The sequence below is a fragment of the Equus caballus genome, chromosome 1 (assembly GCF_041296265.1).
Source record: "Equus caballus isolate H_3958 breed thoroughbred chromosome 1, TB-T2T, whole genome shotgun sequence".
NCBI lineage: Eukaryota > Metazoa > Chordata > Mammalia > Perissodactyla > Equidae > Equus > Equus caballus.
This window is the reverse complement of record NC_091684.1, coordinates 159,531,410-159,549,503: the sequence shown is the minus strand read 5'-3', so window position 1 is coordinate 159,549,503 and position 18,094 is coordinate 159,531,410. Positions and strand designations below refer to the sequence as shown.

The 18,094-nt window shown below is 45.7% G+C and overlaps 1 protein-coding gene across 2 annotated transcripts in view; it reads left to right on the top strand.

Annotated features, from left to right (window-relative positions):
- The window catches only part of CAPN3 (calpain 3), a 43,883-nt gene that overhangs the window by 12,480 nt on the left and 13,309 nt on the right, over nucleotides 1-18,094 (top strand). The window contains exons 2-9 of one of the 2 annotated variants that reach the window (XM_001503274.5): nucleotides 7,446-7,515; nucleotides 9,124-9,242; nucleotides 10,765-10,898; nucleotides 11,635-11,803; nucleotides 12,659-12,802; nucleotides 14,690-14,773; nucleotides 15,691-15,776; nucleotides 17,892-17,969. In XM_001503274.5, coding sequence (XP_001503324.1) covers nucleotides 7,446-7,515; nucleotides 9,124-9,242; nucleotides 10,765-10,898; nucleotides 11,635-11,803; nucleotides 12,659-12,802; nucleotides 14,690-14,773; nucleotides 15,691-15,776; nucleotides 17,892-17,969 — 884 coding nt within the window. The remainder of the gene's footprint in view (nucleotides 1-7,445; nucleotides 7,516-9,123; nucleotides 9,243-10,764; nucleotides 10,899-11,634; nucleotides 11,804-12,658; nucleotides 12,803-14,689; nucleotides 14,774-15,690; nucleotides 15,777-17,891; nucleotides 17,970-18,094) is intronic. The other variant, XM_001503281.5, reaches the window with a different exon arrangement.

Sequence of the window (18,094 nt, the reverse complement as noted above, 5' to 3'; positions counted from 1 at the left end):
AGGCTTCATTAAGCTCAGACAATGGCTTGGAGCAGATTCCTTCTATGCATTCAGCAGCCTGTATAGGATTAGTGTATACAGCATGTTTGGGCGGCCCCATGCTATATCCCACTGGCCGCCGGTGTCAAAGGCATGAATGCCTTTTGCTGAGGCAGGGTAAGCATCTCTGTCACTATATTTTCTCTGTTTAAAGAAAGAATCCCAACAAGGCTGACGGAGGTACCCCGAAGGCCTACAGGTCTTTGGGGCCTGTCTCGGCTCTCTCGCTCCCCTCGCTGGCTCCCTCTCTGACTGGCCTGGTGTTGCCCCTTGACTGTGGGCTCAGGGGCCTCCAGCCAAAGCTGCTGACTCTAATCACGGCCTCTCTCTGGGCTGTGTTCATTTGCACAGCCCTGCTGAGGGTGGAGGAGCTGCACAGGCTCCGGTCCATTCACAGGAGGATTAGGCCTGGACTGAGGGCGCAGTGGGGGAGAGGCCGCAGTGAAGGACCAGCTCAACTACCTGAGCAGTCACCATGCCCTACCTGCTGCCGGGATTCTTCTGTGACCGCGTGATCCGGGAGAGGGCCAGGAGAAACGGGGAGGGTACCACCACGCAGCCCCTCAAGTTTGAGGGGCAGGATTTCGTTGTTCTCAGACAACAGTGCCTGGCTCAGAAGTGCCTCTTTGAAGACCATGTGTTCCCAGCAGGTGTTCAGGCCCTGGGTTCCCGTGAGCTGAGCCAGAAAACCAAGATGAAGGCCATCATGTGGAAAAGGCCAAAGGTAGGGATGGGAGGGCCAGGGCTTCAAGAGCCAGCTCCTGGGGAGAGGAGGCCAAGCGGTCCAGAGCCTGAGGCCGTGGATCGCTCCAGCAAGTGGCTTATCAAAGCTCTCCTACTCAAGTGCCCCCAAAATACCTTCCTGCTTCCTCCTGAAACTGGAGATGTTATTTTCTAGTCCTGAACGACATTAGTGTAATACTTTCTAGGTCTCTGAAACTGTAAATATTTTTAAGAGAGCTAATGCACTGACAAATTCATAGTAAAATAGTAAGCTATAAGTGACCGTCATGTCTCTTCTTGAGAGCAGGTATGCTGAGGGTGGGAAAGCGGGGTGGTTAAGAGGACTGTGGCTCACCGTTTCAAGGAGAGTTCCATGGAAAGTGGTAAACAGTTAATAGAAGGCTGCAGGAGGCTGGAGACTTGCCTTCTTAACCTTTTGCCTCAGGCTGGCTCATTGGTGACGTGTCACTTCCATTTATACAGAAAGATCCATGCTGACCAGCCAGACTCCTTACAGGGTGGAGCAGTTTGTTCAAGGATGCCTTACCGCGCAGCTGAGGAGCGCGTTTATTTTAGTGGGATAGGTTAAAGCACTTGGGGATTTGCAGGACCAGGCCCTTCTCCTTGCATGGAGGCACTTACAACCCCAAAGGGTTCACTGTGTTTAGAGCAGGCAAGGAACTCTCTAAACCAGGGAGCTCCTAGGCGGGGTGTGTACAACCCAGTGCATCTGCGAGATGATCCATCGGAGTGTATGAAAAAATAGTTGAAGTAATTCTGTTTGTTTAAATAAACTTCTAATTTTAGAACAGTTTTAGATTTACAGAAAAATTGTGAAGCCAACACAGAGTTCTCATACACCTTGCACCCAGTTTTCACTATTATTAACATCTAACATTACTCTGGTACATTTGCTACAATTATTTAACCAAAATTGATACATTATTATTACCTGAAGTAAGTTCATACTTTATTCTGATTTCCGTAGTTTTTACCAAATATTCTTTTTCTGTTCCAAGATTCCACCTAGGATATGACATTATGTTTAGTAGTAACATCTCTTTAGTCTCCTCTTGGCTGTAACAGTTTCTCAGACTTTCCTGGTTTTTGATGATCTTGAGAGTTTTGAGTACTAGTCAGGAATTTTGTCTAATATTCCTCAGGTGACATTTTCCTGCTAGTTTTTTCCTGATTAGACTGGGCTTATGGGTTTTAGGGAGGAAGATCACAGAGATCGTGTCGTTCTCATCACATTATGTATCAAGGGTACAGACTATCAACATGTCTTAGCATTGTTGACCTTGAGAACATGGCTGAAGTAGTGTTGACCTTGAGAACCTGGTTGAAATAGTGTTTGTCAGTTTTCTCTACTGTAAAGTTACTTTTTCCCCTTTTCCATATGGTGCTCTTCGGAAGCAAGTTACTACACATAAGCCCACACTTAAAGAGGACTGGGGAGTTAGGTTTACCTCCCTGAGGGCAGAGTATCTACATAACGTCTTGGGAATTCTGCATAGGAGCCTTGTCTATTATCTCCATTTATTTGGTTTTTTTACACAGTTATTTATATCAATGTGGACTCATGGATATTTATTTTGTATTTTGTGTTATAATCCAATACTACTTTGTTTTGTTGCTCAGATCCTACCAGCTTTAGCCACTGAGAGTTCTTTCAGTTGGCTTCAGTGTCCCTTTGACATACCCTTATTGCTGTGGGGTTTTTTCTTTGAGCACTTTCTTACTTTTTGGCACCACAAGATGCTCAGGCTCATTGGTATATTTCCTGCCCCAGTCCTAGAATCAACCATTTCCCCATGGATCCCTGGTACCTTTTACCAGAAAATAGTGTTAAAAACCAAGATCAGGGCGCCAAGTGCACTCATTGCTACTGGGATGTCATGTCATTGTCCCTCTCAACTGATAGACAAAGGAAATATATGTGTGTACTAATCCATAGAGTATAGATATGCGTATGTATACATATCTATAAACATTTCTATATGTAACTATCTGTATCTACAATAAATGGAACAAGAGTTTGTAGTGAATTAAACCAAAGTATTTCTCTTTATGTGTGTGTGTGTGTCGTTGTAAACGAAGTTTTTTAAATTTCAAATTCCGGTTGTTCATTGCTTTTGTATTCTAACCTTCTATCTTGCGACCATGCTATACTCGCTCATTAGTTCCAGGAGGCTTTTTTTGTCTTTTTGTCATTTGTTCAGAGTTTTCAACATAGACAATCATTTCATCTGTGAATAAAGATGGTTTATCTCTTCCTTTCCAATCTTTATAACTTTCATTTTCTTTTCTTGTTTTTTGCCTTAGCCAAGACTTCCAGTATGATGTTGAATAAGAGTGGTAAGAGGAGACATTTTGACTTGTTCCTGACCTTAGGGGGAAAACATCTAGCTTCTCACCACTAAATATGGAGTTAGTTGCAGTTCTTTAAAAAAGTAAACATTCTTTATCAAGTTGAGGACGTTCCCCTCTATTCCTAGGAGTTTTTATCATGAACGGGTGTTGACTTTTGTCAAATGCTTTTTCTGCATCAATTGATATGATCATATGATTTTTCTTCTTAGCCTGTTGTGGTGGATTACATTGATTGATTTTCAAATGTGGAACCAGCCTTGCTTACCTGGAATAAATCCCATTTGGCCGTGGCGTTTAATTCCATTTATACATTGTTGTATTTGAGCTGCCAATATTTTGTTGAGGATTTTGCTTCTATGTTCATAACAGATATTGGTCTGTAGTCTTCCTTTCTTGCGATGTCTTTTTCTGATTTGGGTATTGCAGTAACGCTGGACTCAGAATGAGTTAAGTAGTCTTCCCTCTGCTTCTATTTTCTGGAAGATATTGTAGAGAATTGGGATCATTTCTTCCTTGAATGTTTGGTAAAAATCACCAGTAAGATCACTTGGACCTGGTGCTTTCTTTTTTGGAGGCCTATTAATTATTGACTAAATTTATTTAATAGCTATAGTCATATTCAGCTAATCTACTTCTCCTTGTGTGGGTTTTGGTAGTTTGTGTCTTTCAAGAAACTGGTCCATTTTTATCTAAGTTATCAAATTTGTGGGCATAGGGCTATATGTAGTATTCCTTGATTATCCTTTTAATGTTCATGGGATCAATAGTAATGACCTCTCCTTCATTTTTGATACTGGTAATTTGTATTTTCTCTCTTTTTTCTTGGTTAGCATGGTTAGGGGTTTATTAATTTTATTGAATTTTTCAAAGAACCAGTTTTGTTGATTTTCTCTATTGTTTTGCTGGTTTCAATTTCATTGATTCTGCTCTAATTTTTTATTATTCTTTCTTCTGCTTGCTTTGGGCTTAAACTTTTCTTCTTTCTCTAGTATCCTGAGGTAGAATACTGGTATTGATATTAGATCTTTCTTCTTTTCTAATATATGCATTTAATGCTATAAATTTCCCTCAAAGCACTGCTTTCACTGCATCCCACATATTTTGATATTATATTTTCATTTTTATTTAGTTCACTATACATATTTTGCTGGGAAAGATTTGCCCTGAGCTAACATCTGTTGCCAATCTTCCTCTCCTTTTTTTTTCCCTCCCCAAAGCCCCATTACATAGTTGTATATTCTAGTTGTACGTCCTTCTAGTTCTTCTATGTGAACCACTGCCACAGCATGGCTACTGACAGATGAGTGGTGTGGTTCTGTGCCTGGGAACCAAACCCGGGTTACCGAAACAGAGCACACCGAACTTTAACCGCTAGTCCATCAGGGCTGGCTCTAATTCAAAGTACTCTTAAACTTCTCCTGAAACTCCTTCTTTGACTTTGACCCATGTGATATTTAGAAGGTAAATGTGGTATATTGAGGAATCTCTGCTACTGGAAAAAGTGTAACTCCATTCAAATACCTGGACCTCCAAACGGATGGAAGAGATATCAGTGTAGCTGCTGCCTTCCCAAGTCATCAGCCCTGGAGTGGGTGGGAGGTGGGAGGATAAAGAGTGCTTCTGAACTCGTAGACCCAAGGAGAGGAAGAAATACCTGTGACAGGTAAAAATGTCACCAAAATTCTAGTATTTGAGTCACTCTGTAACATATTCCTTATAACAGTTGGCAGAACATACAGTAGTCAAGTGTCTCAACTGGCAAGTAACAGAGGCCAAACTCAAACTAGCTTAAACCAAAAAAGCTCATATAGCTTGAACGCTCAAGGGTGATGTTAGGTTTAGTTACACTGAATCTAGCTCTCAAACCATGTCATCAAGACATGGTCCCTAACATTAGCTGTCAACTCGCCCCTCCCTGTTCCCCCCACCACCACCACCACTCCCTTGTCTGTTTCCTCGAATTGGCTTTATTCTCAAGCAGGCTAACTTCACCATGGGGCAAATATGCTACTGGCAGCTTCAGGCTGGCACTCTACCAGCCTAGCAACTCCAGCAGAAGAATGTACTCCTTCTCAATAATTACAAAAAAAAAGTCTTGGCCCATATCTCATTGGCCCAGATTTGGTCATGTTGCCCATCCTGAACCAATCACTCTTATTCTAAGGGCCCCTACTATACGTCTGGAGCTGAGTGAAGGGGGAAGCCTGCCAGAATGACATGGGCTGACAGTCGGGTTGCTCCCCAGTGGAAAATTGAGGATAATCTCAGGAGAAGGGGGAATGTATTTTAAAGAGGCAAAACACTGGGGAGACAAAATAACATATGTCCACTCTACCTTAATTGGCTTCTTTGTTTTTTAAAGTTTTTTTTTTTTTCCTTTTTCTCTCCAAAGCCCCCCGGTACATAGCTGTTTATTCTTTGTTGTGGGTCCTTCTAGTTGTGGCATGTGGGACGCTGCCTCAGCGTGGTTTGATGAGCAGTGCCATATCCGTGTCCAGGATCCGAACCAAGAAAACACTGGGCTGCCTGCAGCGGAGCACACGAATTTAACCACTCGGCCACAGGGCCAGCCCCGGCTTCTTTGTTTTTTAAAAGGAAGGAGTCTTGTTTGGAATAATGAGTCTCACATTTTCTTAATGGGAAACGGTTTTTAAAGACCACAACCTGGATGTTGATGTTCTCTTTACTACAGATTGTTATTGCTTCTAGTTTTTTGGGCTTTTTTAGTGCAGAGAGGATAGGGAATATATTTTTAGAGAAACAAAAATAAATTGAGTCACATATCCAATTCAACTTTAACATTGCAAGGTTGTTACTTAAGTTATTCAATTTTATAGTTTTACATATTTTCTTTTATACTAAAAAAAACTTGTTTCCTAATGACATTTATGTAAATTCTGATTTACTTTATTCTACAGTATATATGTCAAAGTTTTGAAATAATAACAATATATATTATTATTATTACTTATGGTTCATATTTCTTTATGGTTTTGATTTTTTACCTTAAGATATATCCCAAAAGGGATAAAGAGTCAAATGTTATATTTTAAGTCATTTGAAGTCATTTTTTTTACATGTGTGATCATGCCACCAACTCGACAGGCATCTTCCTAGGCTTAAGTTTGCTTTCAGCTCTTACAGATTGCTTTTTAAAGTGATCTTTTCTTTAATTTTGGCTTTTAATTCTGGAAAAATTTATATGGCTCTTAAGTCAAAACTATTTTCAAACAGTTATATTCAGAGTTTTACTTTCATGCCTATTCCCACCACCTTATTCCCTCCCTCCCCCTACACGTAACCTTTTACAAAATTATTGCTTTTGGTTTATCCTTCCATTGCATTGAGAGTTTCAGACGGGAGGTGTGCGTAGTGTGGTTTAAACAAGACTTCCCATCTAGCGGGAGGGAGAGACCCCTGAGGGCAGAGAGCTGCAGCCCACCTGGGTGTATTGGGTTGTCGTGATGAGGGGGCAGTGGGAGACAGAGAGAGAGAGAGAGTGAGAGAGAGAGAGACGGCTGTGCCACAGGGATAGCAAGGCTTCTTGAAGCTGTGAAGAATGGTGTCAAAACCAAAATACAGAATCTATAATTATTGCAAAATCTAGAAAGTTAAAAAAAAAAAAAAAAAAGACACATCCAAATAAAGCCAAGAGCACCCTCTACTGGCCTCTGTTGTTCTGCACATCATCGGTGGTACCCGGACTTGAGAACTGCTGGGCCGGGGGTGCCCCATCGGGTTAGCTCAAATCAAGAAATGCACCTCCCTCAGATGGGGAGGCCTGCGAGGCCCACACCAAATTCACTCTCTGCTCTCCCCAGCTCTCAAGTCCTGTGGACTCTGGGATACATGCTGACACTAAATGTCTGTGTTACTACGTCTTGGGGAGAAAGACCCTAATTTTCCTTCCTGCACCTCTTTTCCTGGCATGGAAAAAAAAAAGCTAGAGCCAAGCTTTCTGTTGCCCCTTTGCTAAAGCTGTGACAGTAATGACACTGCCCCAATTCTCAAGGTGCTTCCTTACTCAGACAGCATGACAGTGCGAGGGGGCAGTGTGAAACAATGGGAAAGGGAGGCGTCTGGCTTTTACCACTTACCAGCTGTGTGTCACTGGGAAAGTTTCTTAACCTCTCAGAGCCTCAGTTTCCTTATCTGAAAAATAACAATGATAGTATCCAATTCACAGGCTGTTTTTGGAAGTTTAAATCAGTGGTATGTATAAAACTCTTGACACGTGATGCCAGGACTACATATAGACCTCAATAAATAATAGCTACTACTACTATTGTTATTTCCTTTCTGTCTCACAGGAAATTTGCAAGAATCCCCGATTTATTATTGGTGGAGCCAACAGAACCGACATCTGTCAAGGAGATTTAGGTAGGAGAGTCCCTTGGGTCATATCCAGCCAAACAATCAAGGGGTGACTAAAAGGTGGAACCTTTACAGGAAGTAAAGGGACAATAACCTGATTTTGCTTTTAATGACTTTTGGCAGGAGGTTTTCATAACACTACTTTATGCTCATTTATCGATGTGCTGATGATTGCTTCAATTTCTGTTCCTCCCACATTTCTCGTCAGTTCTTTGCCTTGTGTCACGGGAGGTATAAGCCTCATTCCACAGCCTCCCAGTAGAGTCTCGAGGACACTAACCACCTCACTCAGCAAGACAAAAACCTTGATTTTCACTGCACCCACCCTCCTTAAAATACAGCTCTCAAACTGTCTGTACCAAGCATGTCCCTTGGGCACATAGTGTCCAGATATACACATAAAATGCATTACTGAAAAGACCACTTGCACCTTTAACTCTTGTTTAAATTGCCCCAGAATAGCTCCACATTAAAGGGGTCCTTCAGCAAAGACATTTGCCATGTGGCTGAGCATCCAATTTTCTGTCTGGTTCGTTAGCTCAGCTGTTCCATCAGACCTTCCTCTCTCCCAGCCTCGCATTCAGGAAGTATTATCTTTGGTATGGACTGCGGGACAGCTCTGTGAAGGGCTTGAGGGAAAAGGGCACCCAAAACTAAATGAAAGGAATTAGGTTTATTTGGCCTCAGAAGGAGAGGCTGAAGAGGTTTTGGATACCTGGGTTTCTGCACCAGCGGGACGGCTGCCTGCAAAGCCCTGGGCAAGCCAATGATCTGGGCCTTGAAACCAATACACTGTTTCAAAGGAGAGGCTGGATGCTGCAGGGGGGCTGCAGGGAGGGGACTGCTGGCAGCTCTCAGCCTCGCCTCTGCAGACTCAAGGATGCTATCACATCCCACACAGCAAAACAAAGGCCTTGCATAGCTTACCCCATCCTCCTTAGAAGGCAGTTCTATGACTGTCCGGGTACCAGGCTGTCCTTGGGTGTTCACACACACACACACACACACACACACACACACACACATGCACACTGCAAAGTGTTGCCTCCTACAACATACAGTACTCTGTCAGAAAGGAAGTTCAGGGAATAAGAAAACATCCCCATCTCATTCCATTAGCAGTGGTGTCTTAGCGCCCCCTAGAGACTGGTTCCAGGGCAGCTGCCTAACTGGCTTTCCTTACAGTACACATCTGCTTGACTGATGGTTCTCAGATGCTCAGTCTCCACTGAGCTCGGAGAGGGAAATGGACTCACTTTGCAAAGGTAGGGGGCAGGGTGGATTTCCCACAGGTGTTAGGAAGAACGAGCCATTATGACTTACTACTGAGGTCAAAAAGGAAGTGAGCTTTCATTGCAGATGGAGGAACTGCCTACAACCTTCAGGAAAACCAGTCAGGAGGGAGTAAGTTACCCTGTTGACCGCATTGTCAAGGGCCTGCTGTCAAACTCCTTCCCCGGATGGACATGCCTGTAAGGTCAGATCTGGAAGTAGGACAGTGAGCACCAAGCGAACCCCATTCTAGAGCAGTAGAGCAGCCAGCTGGGATTGGGTCTCTTTCTTCCCTGGAGGTACAGGCCCCTCCTGTGACCTGTGCCCCGTGCTTGCCTGCAGGGGACTGCTGGTTCCTGGCGGCCATTGCTTGCCTGACCCTGAATGAGCGCCTGCTTTTCCGAGTCATTCCCCATGATCAGAGTTTTACTGAAAACTACGCGGGGATCTTCCACTTCCAGGTGAGGTCATGGGAGTGTCGTTCAGAGGGCCAGCTGCCATCCACCCACCACGGTCTCCTGGCCTTGACTTCCAAGTGGCTCCAGGAAAGGTTCTGGCTGCCCTCCCAGCCATGGCTGTGGGCAGTGACTCCCCTCAGGCCCCAAGCCTGTGAGGAAGCAGTTGTTTATCTCGGCTCCCCTTAATCCCCCCACACCTTCCGCTATGCCCCAGAAAGACAAGAGGACATCCTGTCTGCTGGCCTGTCAGTCTATTTTTTGCCTCTCCAGCTGGCTGGCTGCTGTGTTATTACCCGCAGCCCTTCTCAAGTAGGTCCCTGGGACATTAGCACTGGGAATTCGTGGGGTCCTTTAGGTTGTCAAGGAAACCCTGTCCACAACTGTGGCTCCTGTTTACTTGTTTCCCTTTAAGACGGGTCTGTACCACGTCTATCACTCACCCCTTATAGGCCCTGGAAGAAAAGTCTGGTTAATCTGGGGTCCAGGTTTCTGGTTTGGCCCAGAAATGAATCTTTTGGTTCCAGAATCAATTCAGCCATTGGAAATTTTCTAGATCCAAATTGTCCTGGCATAGAGCCAAAGTCCTGGGTACTGCCCCAGCACTGAAGTGAGTTCCATACATGGGGATCTAGCAGATACTGGGGTTCTGAGGTGTCCATCTGTCTCCCCCCTGAAGGCTCCTAATGTCCTGGGAGTGACCCAAATCATCAGTTGATCAACCTGCTGATCTCGTACCTCAGGACCAAAGGTGTCCTGCCAGCCAGCATGGGCAAGGCAGCCAAGCCCTGAATTCTGTTTCTTCCCTGTGCCATCAAGCTGATCGTTTCCCTCTGATATTTAAAGGGTCTGATATCTAAAGGGCCATAAATAGAAAGGCCAGAAAGATTTTTGCACTCTTATCAACAAGGGAAAAAATGTCATTAGAAGGAAATTAAACTACATTTGACTTTCTTCAGCTAAAACTGATTTGTTCAAAAAAAAATTTCCAGAATTGAAATTATTGGACAATGTTCCTACTACAGCAAGAGTACATTCTGGGTCACTTTCCATTCCATGATAATCCTTCTTGAGCAGCATTTCTACCTTGTTTGTCATCAAGAAATTCCTAAGTCAATACATCTCCTTCACCTAGAGCAGTGGTTCTCAACCCCACTGCACAATAGAATCAGCTGAGATACCTACAATTACTGATACCAAGGCCCCATCCCAGAAATACTGAGCAGGAGAATGAAAATCCCAATTCCTCAGATATTCATGGAGTACCTACCATCCCCAGTGTTAAGCAGAACTCTGTGGAAGAGACAAAGTGGTTTGTAACTCACTTCCTGCCCTCGAGGAGTTCACAGTCCAGTTAGAGAAAGATTCACACACACCAAACCCAGAACAGAATGAATAAGCACCAAGATGCAGAGCCGAGGAAATGGGACTCCTTTGGGATGAAAGAGACCTCACAGGAGTGTGCAGTGGGACTCACTTCCCACTGGTAATCTGAGGATGTGATTCTGTGCTTGATGCTTCTGTGCAGTTCTGGCGCTATGGAGACTGGGTGGACGTGGTTATTGATGACTGCCTGCCGACTTACAACAATCAACTGGTTTTCACCAAATCCAACCACCGCAATGAGTTCTGGAGTGCTCTGCTGGAGAAGGCTTATGCTAAGTAAAGCAACACTTTAGAATGTGAGGCAGGGCTAGAGGTGAGGTCGGCTGCAAAATCCAGCTGAGGACTCACTCATGAGAGGGGGCATGTGTCTACACATATGCATGCATGCACGCATGCATGTGCGTGTGTGTGTTTAACTGTGACTCATAGTCAGAAAAGATCAGGTCCAGGCGGTAACAGCTCTAACTAAAAACACTATGTTTAAGACTAAAAATGAAGACGCGTTGGAAATTTTTAGCTTTAACTTCCCGTAGTGAGCTCTTTAATTCTGCCTTCATGGTGGCGTTGCAAGTCCTGGATCCGAGCATTATATCTCTGGAGTTCAGATCCCAAGGTCTTGCTTAGCTCAACCTCATGAGTTGCAGAATATTGATAAAGCCACGTTGTCTTTCAACTTAGAAGGCCCATCCAAGCTACTAATGGCTTTAAGGGAGCCCCACCTCAGAGTTCAGGGTATAGTGGAAAGAAAACTGTCAGGAAGTAGGAATAGCCAGGTTCCGGTCCCAGTGCTTCTGGCTTTCTGTGGCCTTGGGTGAGTCATTTAGCCTGTGGAGCTCAGTTTCTCCACTGTGAAAGAGAATCATAGTAACTACCCCATTAGCTTACAGAGTTGTTGGAAAATAGCATAAGAGAACATCACAGGACCCAAGAGTAAAGTTCTTGTGGCAGTGGTGCCTGGGTCATGTTTCCTGGAACCTTGTGACCCCAGATTGGTCTTCCTCCTCTCTCTAAGGCTCCATGGTTCCTATGAAGCCCTGAAAGGTGGGAACACTACAGAGGCCATGGAGGACTTCACAGGAGGGGTGACAGAGTTTTTCGAGATCAAGGAGGCTCCCAGAGACATGTACAAGATCATGAAGAAAGCCATCGAGAGAGGCTCCCTCATGGGCTGCTCCATTGATGTAAGTCTGGGGTGTGGGGTGCAGGGCAGGGAGCAGCCAAACATAGGGAAGACTTACCCAATGAATAGCAACATAGGGCTCTCCTCTGGGACAGGGTGGATGTTTTGTTTCAGGAAGCGGGAATTGGCTCTCAACTTTGAAAACCGGGAATTCGTCAAGGGAGAAGAGTTCCTGGGGATCAATAAAGAGATTGGGCAAGGACATTTCAAGCCCTGGAATATTGAAAATAGGTCCAGAGGCCTGTGTCAGTGCAGGCCACTGTGGTCGGTGCTGCTCAGTCCCAGCAGGTCCCCATTAAGCCAGCCACATACTTGGCTCTGGACCTGAGCCCGCTAGTTCCCTAAGAAAACCTCCCAGTTCTTGAGCTTTGATTGTCTCTCACCTGGGACGGGCATCGTGTTGTAATCTGGGAGAAGCTCAGCCTGTAGTCTCCCTCTCAGTGCAACAAAGTGGTGTGAACTGAGACCAACCAAGGCAAAGGAGGCTGCAGACTGGCCAGGCCTCCCGAGTTTCAGGAGACACACCTGCCCTGGGGGCTGCTTAATGTTGAACAGTCTTGGCGTTTTCTGTTGCTGAGGAAGGGGCCCAAGCTGAATTCCTGTTCCTTCCTCTCCGGATACTCCCCATGGGTAGGAAAGCTTGGGAAGATCAGTTAGCATAAAACACCCATAGATGAACACTTTCTTTCTGTATCACTTTTCTTCATCTTTTCTCCATTCATGCTCTGTTTCTCTCTCCTGTTTTCCTTTATCTGTCCCCTCCCTTCCCTCTGCCTCCTTCCTTTTCCATCACCCTCCTTTGTTTGCTGTCTCTCCCTCTCCTGGACTGTTCCCTGACCTACCTGTCGGGCCTCAGGATGGCACAAACATGACCTATGGAACCTCTCCCTCTGGGCTGAAAATGGGGGATTTGATTGCACGGATGGTGAGGAATATGGATAACTCGCGGCTCAGGGACTCAGACCTCATCCCCAGAGACTCAGATGACAGACCAACCCGGGTGTGTACACCTCCAATATGCCAGACCCAGTTGACCATCCCACCTGCCCTGTTGGTGTCAGACTCCCCTCAGCAGGCAGTGCCTTACACACAGACACCGCCCCCCCCACCCAGGGCCTTCCAAGGGTCTGGGTTGGAATAACTTGCCTGCTCCAAGGTTCTTGAAGAAGGTGGGAGAGACGGGATTTGGGGGGAATCTCTGGGGGTGTTCTTTTATACTCCATGGTCCAGGCAGTTTCTCTGATAACAAATTAACAGGCAGAAATACAGGAGAAACTTCTTTTATTTTAAAATGCTTCTCCTCTTCTAATTCATTAATTTATTCATTTAACACATATTTATTGAGCTCCTACTGGGCTCCAGGCACTCTTCCAGGAATCAAAGAAAATTCTCTCCCCTTTTCACTGTTCAAGTGAATAAAGCAAAGTCTCTCCCCTCATAGAGTGCTCATATTCTAGTACTTTCTAATCTGGGCTCACTGATGAATACTGAGCCATATAGTAAAGCAGAGGAAAAAGTAACTTATATTTTCCCCATCTAAAGATAATAACTCTTAATATTTGGTATATGTCCTTCCAGGATTTTTCTATGCATACACTTAATCTAAATTTTTATGTTGTCAACCTATGTACCTCTTTGCAGCATGCTTTTTATCAGTTAACTTTATATTCTTATGTGCCAACAAGAATTATATTCTTAACGTGTCTTCCATAACATTTTTTAGTGGCTGCACAATATTCCAACATATAGATATGTTATTATCTATTTACCCAATAGCCTATTGGAAAATTAGATTGTTTTCTTTTTCTGTTTTTGGCTACTACTTTTAAATGCTATACTGAACATCCTAATAGCGACATCTTTGTGTATGTCCATGATGATTTCCTTAGGACAGACCGACAGCAGTGGAATTGCTAGCTATACATACATAATGCCAAAAGAGTCATTTTAAGTGACTTCAAGTGATCAAGTCATTTCCAGTTCTAGAACTGAGGGATGCGTGAATCTCCTGCCCCCTCCCTTTCTGTTCACCATGGGCTAGGTCATATGGAGATTGAGATCTGGAAGAGGCCGAGATGCCAAAAGCCCAGGTCCCCCAACACCCCTCACCTTGAAAAGGGCTCCAGGAATTCCACAGCCCAGCATGGCTTTGGGAAGCTCCTCTTAAAGCTGTTACGTTATCAGGCAAAGTGAAGCCATAGAGATCCTGCAGGGTTCCCTGGGCTTTACTGACCATACCCATCTGCCAAGGATTTCCCATGGCTGTAACTTGGAAATCCCTACAAATGGCAGAGCTAACCCTGCAGCCCTTAGGCACAGTCACATCTGAGCAGGACTCTCCTCTGGCCTCCTCAGAATTCTCTCCCTGGGCACTGTGACTCTTGATTTCTTGAATATCATGCTCTAGGTAGGTGTGGAGGGGGTGAGGGGATGTAAAGAAAAAGGTTAGACCTACATGTTTCATCTAACTCCTTTTCTCAATCCTTCTCTTCCAGGAATAGTCAACCCTGGGCGGGCTCAGGGGAAAGGGGAGCCAGAGTCCAGGGGAGCCTCCATCTGTCTCCCTTCCTCCTTTGAAAGGCCCTAAGGGATCTAGAAAGGATGGGCTCTCACCCACCTCGCATCCCAGCCTCCACTTTCTCCCCAATGGTCAGACAGACCTTTCAAGGTCAACTAGTTGAGGGAAACCACTTGTCTGGGTTGTGTCTTCTTGACTCTCTTAAAGGGCCAGTGAGGGTCTTCTCATGTTTGGGAGACACACTTTCAGGGAGTGGAGTAGTCCTCGCCCTCGCAGAACCCAGAAAATAGAACCAGTATGAACTTTGTCTCAGGCAGCAGAACTTCTACTCCCCAACCCCTGACGAGCTGTCTGGTTTTCACTCCACAGACAATTGTTCCGGTTCAGTATGAGACAAGAATGGCCTGTGGGCTAGTCAGAGGCCATGCCTACTCGGTCATTGGGCTGGAGGAGGTGAGCCTGTGGGGCTTGGCAGGAGGGGACTTGAGGAGCTACCTGGGTTAACCCCACACAGTCAGGACTTAGCTTTCTGTGCCCCTTCCTATCTGTAGAGCTTGCCTCCAATCGGGGGAGCCACTCAAGGCTCAGGCCAAACACCAAACACCTGGGACCACTGGGACTGGTAGAGGTGGATCTTGCCACAAGATGGTGCTCAATTTATCTTTGTTCTTAGTGCTAAAGATGGCAATTTTCCCAACATTTCCAAAGAACAAATAGAAATCACTTTGGTTTTATGAAGTTGATTTCATGGGCTCTCGTGTTTCCTGTTCTCTCACAGTCAAAGAGTTACAATGTTTTGCTTGCACAGGGACATCTGGCCTTTACCGGGTCATGTCGTGGACAGGAACCTTGTGAGGCCTATTGCACATAGTTGGGCAGGATGTGCCCTGTTCACAGGGATGGGCAGAGAGGGGCTGTCTTCTGTAGCAGCCCATGTAGCAGACTAGACGAAGACGCACTTTTTTCTGATCAGTCCATCTAGAGGGGACATTTGTCTGCAGTTTCTCAGCCAGCAGGGACATTTTTTCTAACTCATGCAAAGACACAATGTGCTAGCAGGGCCCGACAGGATATGCCCTGCCTCCTCCCCTAAAGCTCATCATGGCCAAATGTTTGCTGGGAAAATCACTTCTTAGAAGATGGTGAGGCGATGGCCAAACCCTGACTCCTGTGGACTCAGTCCTAAGGTTCTGACTCCTCACCCTGCCATTCCATGGGAGAACTTCTGAATAGTCTCCTTAACCAGAACCAAGCAGGACAGCCCCTATAAGGAATTCTCCCCCTATCCCTGTCCCAGACCTCAGGGCAAGATAGAAGACCCTCTTTCTAGAAAGGGCCCAGAGCGAGAGAGCTTTTTCTCTTTGCCCAAGGCCTGGTTCAAGAATGAGAAAGTGAAGCTGGTGCGGCTGCGGAACCCCTGGGGCCAGGTGGAGTGGAATGGCTCCTGGAGTGATGGGTAGGTGAGCGGACCCCACCAGTAGGGGACAACAGGGCCTGGGGCAAGGCTGGGTTGGGTACTGAGCCACAAGAGTACTACAAAGGCTTGGTCTAAAATTACCCTCAAAACCGATGATCTGCAGCGAAGAGGGGACGTGGGCTTCAGGGAAGGGTGGGGAGCAGGGCCAGGGCAGCCTGGGATCCAGAGAGCTTGCTGATGGCCATTGGCTGGGAAGGAAAGATTCTGGAAAGCATGAGCCAGGGCCAGGCAGGAAGGGAGTCTTAATGCAGGATCTGGACTGAACAAGTGACTTGCCTTCTCGGTGTCTCTGTTGCCTTATCTGTAAAGTGGGAACAATATTAGCACTTACCTGGTGGGCTGTTATGAAGACAAAATGTGATCGTGTCTGCAGAACGCTTAGCTAGTGCTAAGATGTCCTGTTCCTCACTGTCCCCATAAAAAGGTGCACAGGTCCTTTGACAGAACTTTATTGCTTGTCACTGAGAGCAACAGACTTGGGGCAGCAAAAATAATAAACATGGGGAAGCGATTATGAAGGTTCCAGAACATTTACAAAGCTGTTATCATCCTACCCCAGTCACTGGATCCTGATTGCCTCCCTGAATGGGGGGCAGCCCCTTGAGCTCCTCTTTTATTCTCGAGAGGGGACAGCAGGACTCAGTAGCTGAGTCAGCCCCTGTGTTTACCTCCACACACCTCTCATCCCAGGGCACTGTAATTACTGGTTGATTCGGTTATTCATTCACTTACCAAGTATTTATTGAGCACCTACTGAATAACAGGCACAGGTCTAGGCACTGAGGTTACTCCGTGAACAGGTAGCCTCCCTGGATAGACTATGATAAGGTGGTGATCCTCATCTCCTTACTGTCTCCTTCACTTTTCCATGCGACAAATTCTTACTTCCTCAGTGCTGAGTATGTGCCAGGCCCCCTGCTACTGTCTGGGGACTTAGAAATGAACAGAGATACAGGCCATTCCCCTGCAGACTTTAAGGTCCAGTGGCAAAGATAGACAAACAAACATGAATAATTAAGTGAGATAAATGCTATGGTAAAGGTCACAAAAGAGGCAGCCCCTCTCCTAGTTTGGGCGGCACAAGAAGAGTAGAAAACGGTGCCCTGGAGGGAGTGGCATTTGAACTGGTCTCTCCGTTCTGAGAAGGCCCTCGGTGCCCCATCAGTTGTCTACTCCACTGGCCAGAGTCCCCCTCGCTGTGTTTTCCAGCCTCAGAGCTTGGTGTCCAGTCTTAACCCATCTCCTGCCAATGCGTCCATGGCAGGGATGGCTGACAAGTGGGGCCCAGTCCTTGGTCACTCAAGGAGACTCCTCTCCCCGACTACGTCCCTCTTTCTTGTCTCAGGAATCTCCATTTCCCCTCCAGCATCCCCTGACTCCAAGCATTTCCCCAATCCCTTATCTTTCCAGGGACAACCCAGTTTCCGTTCATTCTCCTCAGCGTGCCTGGAACACAAATCTGCTTTATTTCCTCCCTCTTTGGGAGAGAGAGTGTATAAAACTGCCCAGCTTCAAAAACACAAAGCTGGGCTGTTCTGGCGCTGGCAGGAGATGTTTCCAGGCTTGGTCTTTTTCTTAGTAACTGGGTTACTTTTTAGATGATGGGCACTGTTCTGAAAGGTTTGCATCTATTATTTCATTTCTTGCTCATCACAGCCCTGTGAGTAGATGATATAATCATTCCCCTTTTGCACTTGAGAAAACAGAAGCTGAGAGAGGTTAAGTGAAAGGCTCAAGGTTACATAACTAGGACTGGTATTATTAAATTGGAACCTCGGTTTATCTATTTCCAGAGCCCAACTCTTAACCTTTAAAGTGTGAAGAGGGGTAAAAAAAAATTCAGCCAGAAAAGGGTCAGGCCCTTATAAACCCACTTGAGGAGTTTGGTCTTAAGACTGAGGATGGTGGGAAGCAATGATTAGTTTTATCCTGAGGGGATCCGATCAGATTTGCATTTTGATGGTTCACACTGGCTGCCAGTTGGAGATGGGCTATTTCGTGAACTTTTTCGTATTTCACTGATGCCTCCCTTCTCAAACCACATCAAGTCTTCCCTTCTTCCTCCTTCCATAATTCCTCGATTTTTCTCTCTAGTTGGAAAGACTGGAGCTTTGTGGACAAAGAAGAGAAGGCCCGTCTGCAGCACCAGGTGACTGAGGATGGAGAGTTCTGGTGAGTCCAGGACCCACGATGACCCCAAAGGATAAGGGATGGAGTGGGGAGCTGAAATGTCAAACCTCATTCCCTGGACAGAGGCCATCAGATTCCAGCCCTTGGGAGACTGGGGCCCTGTTCCC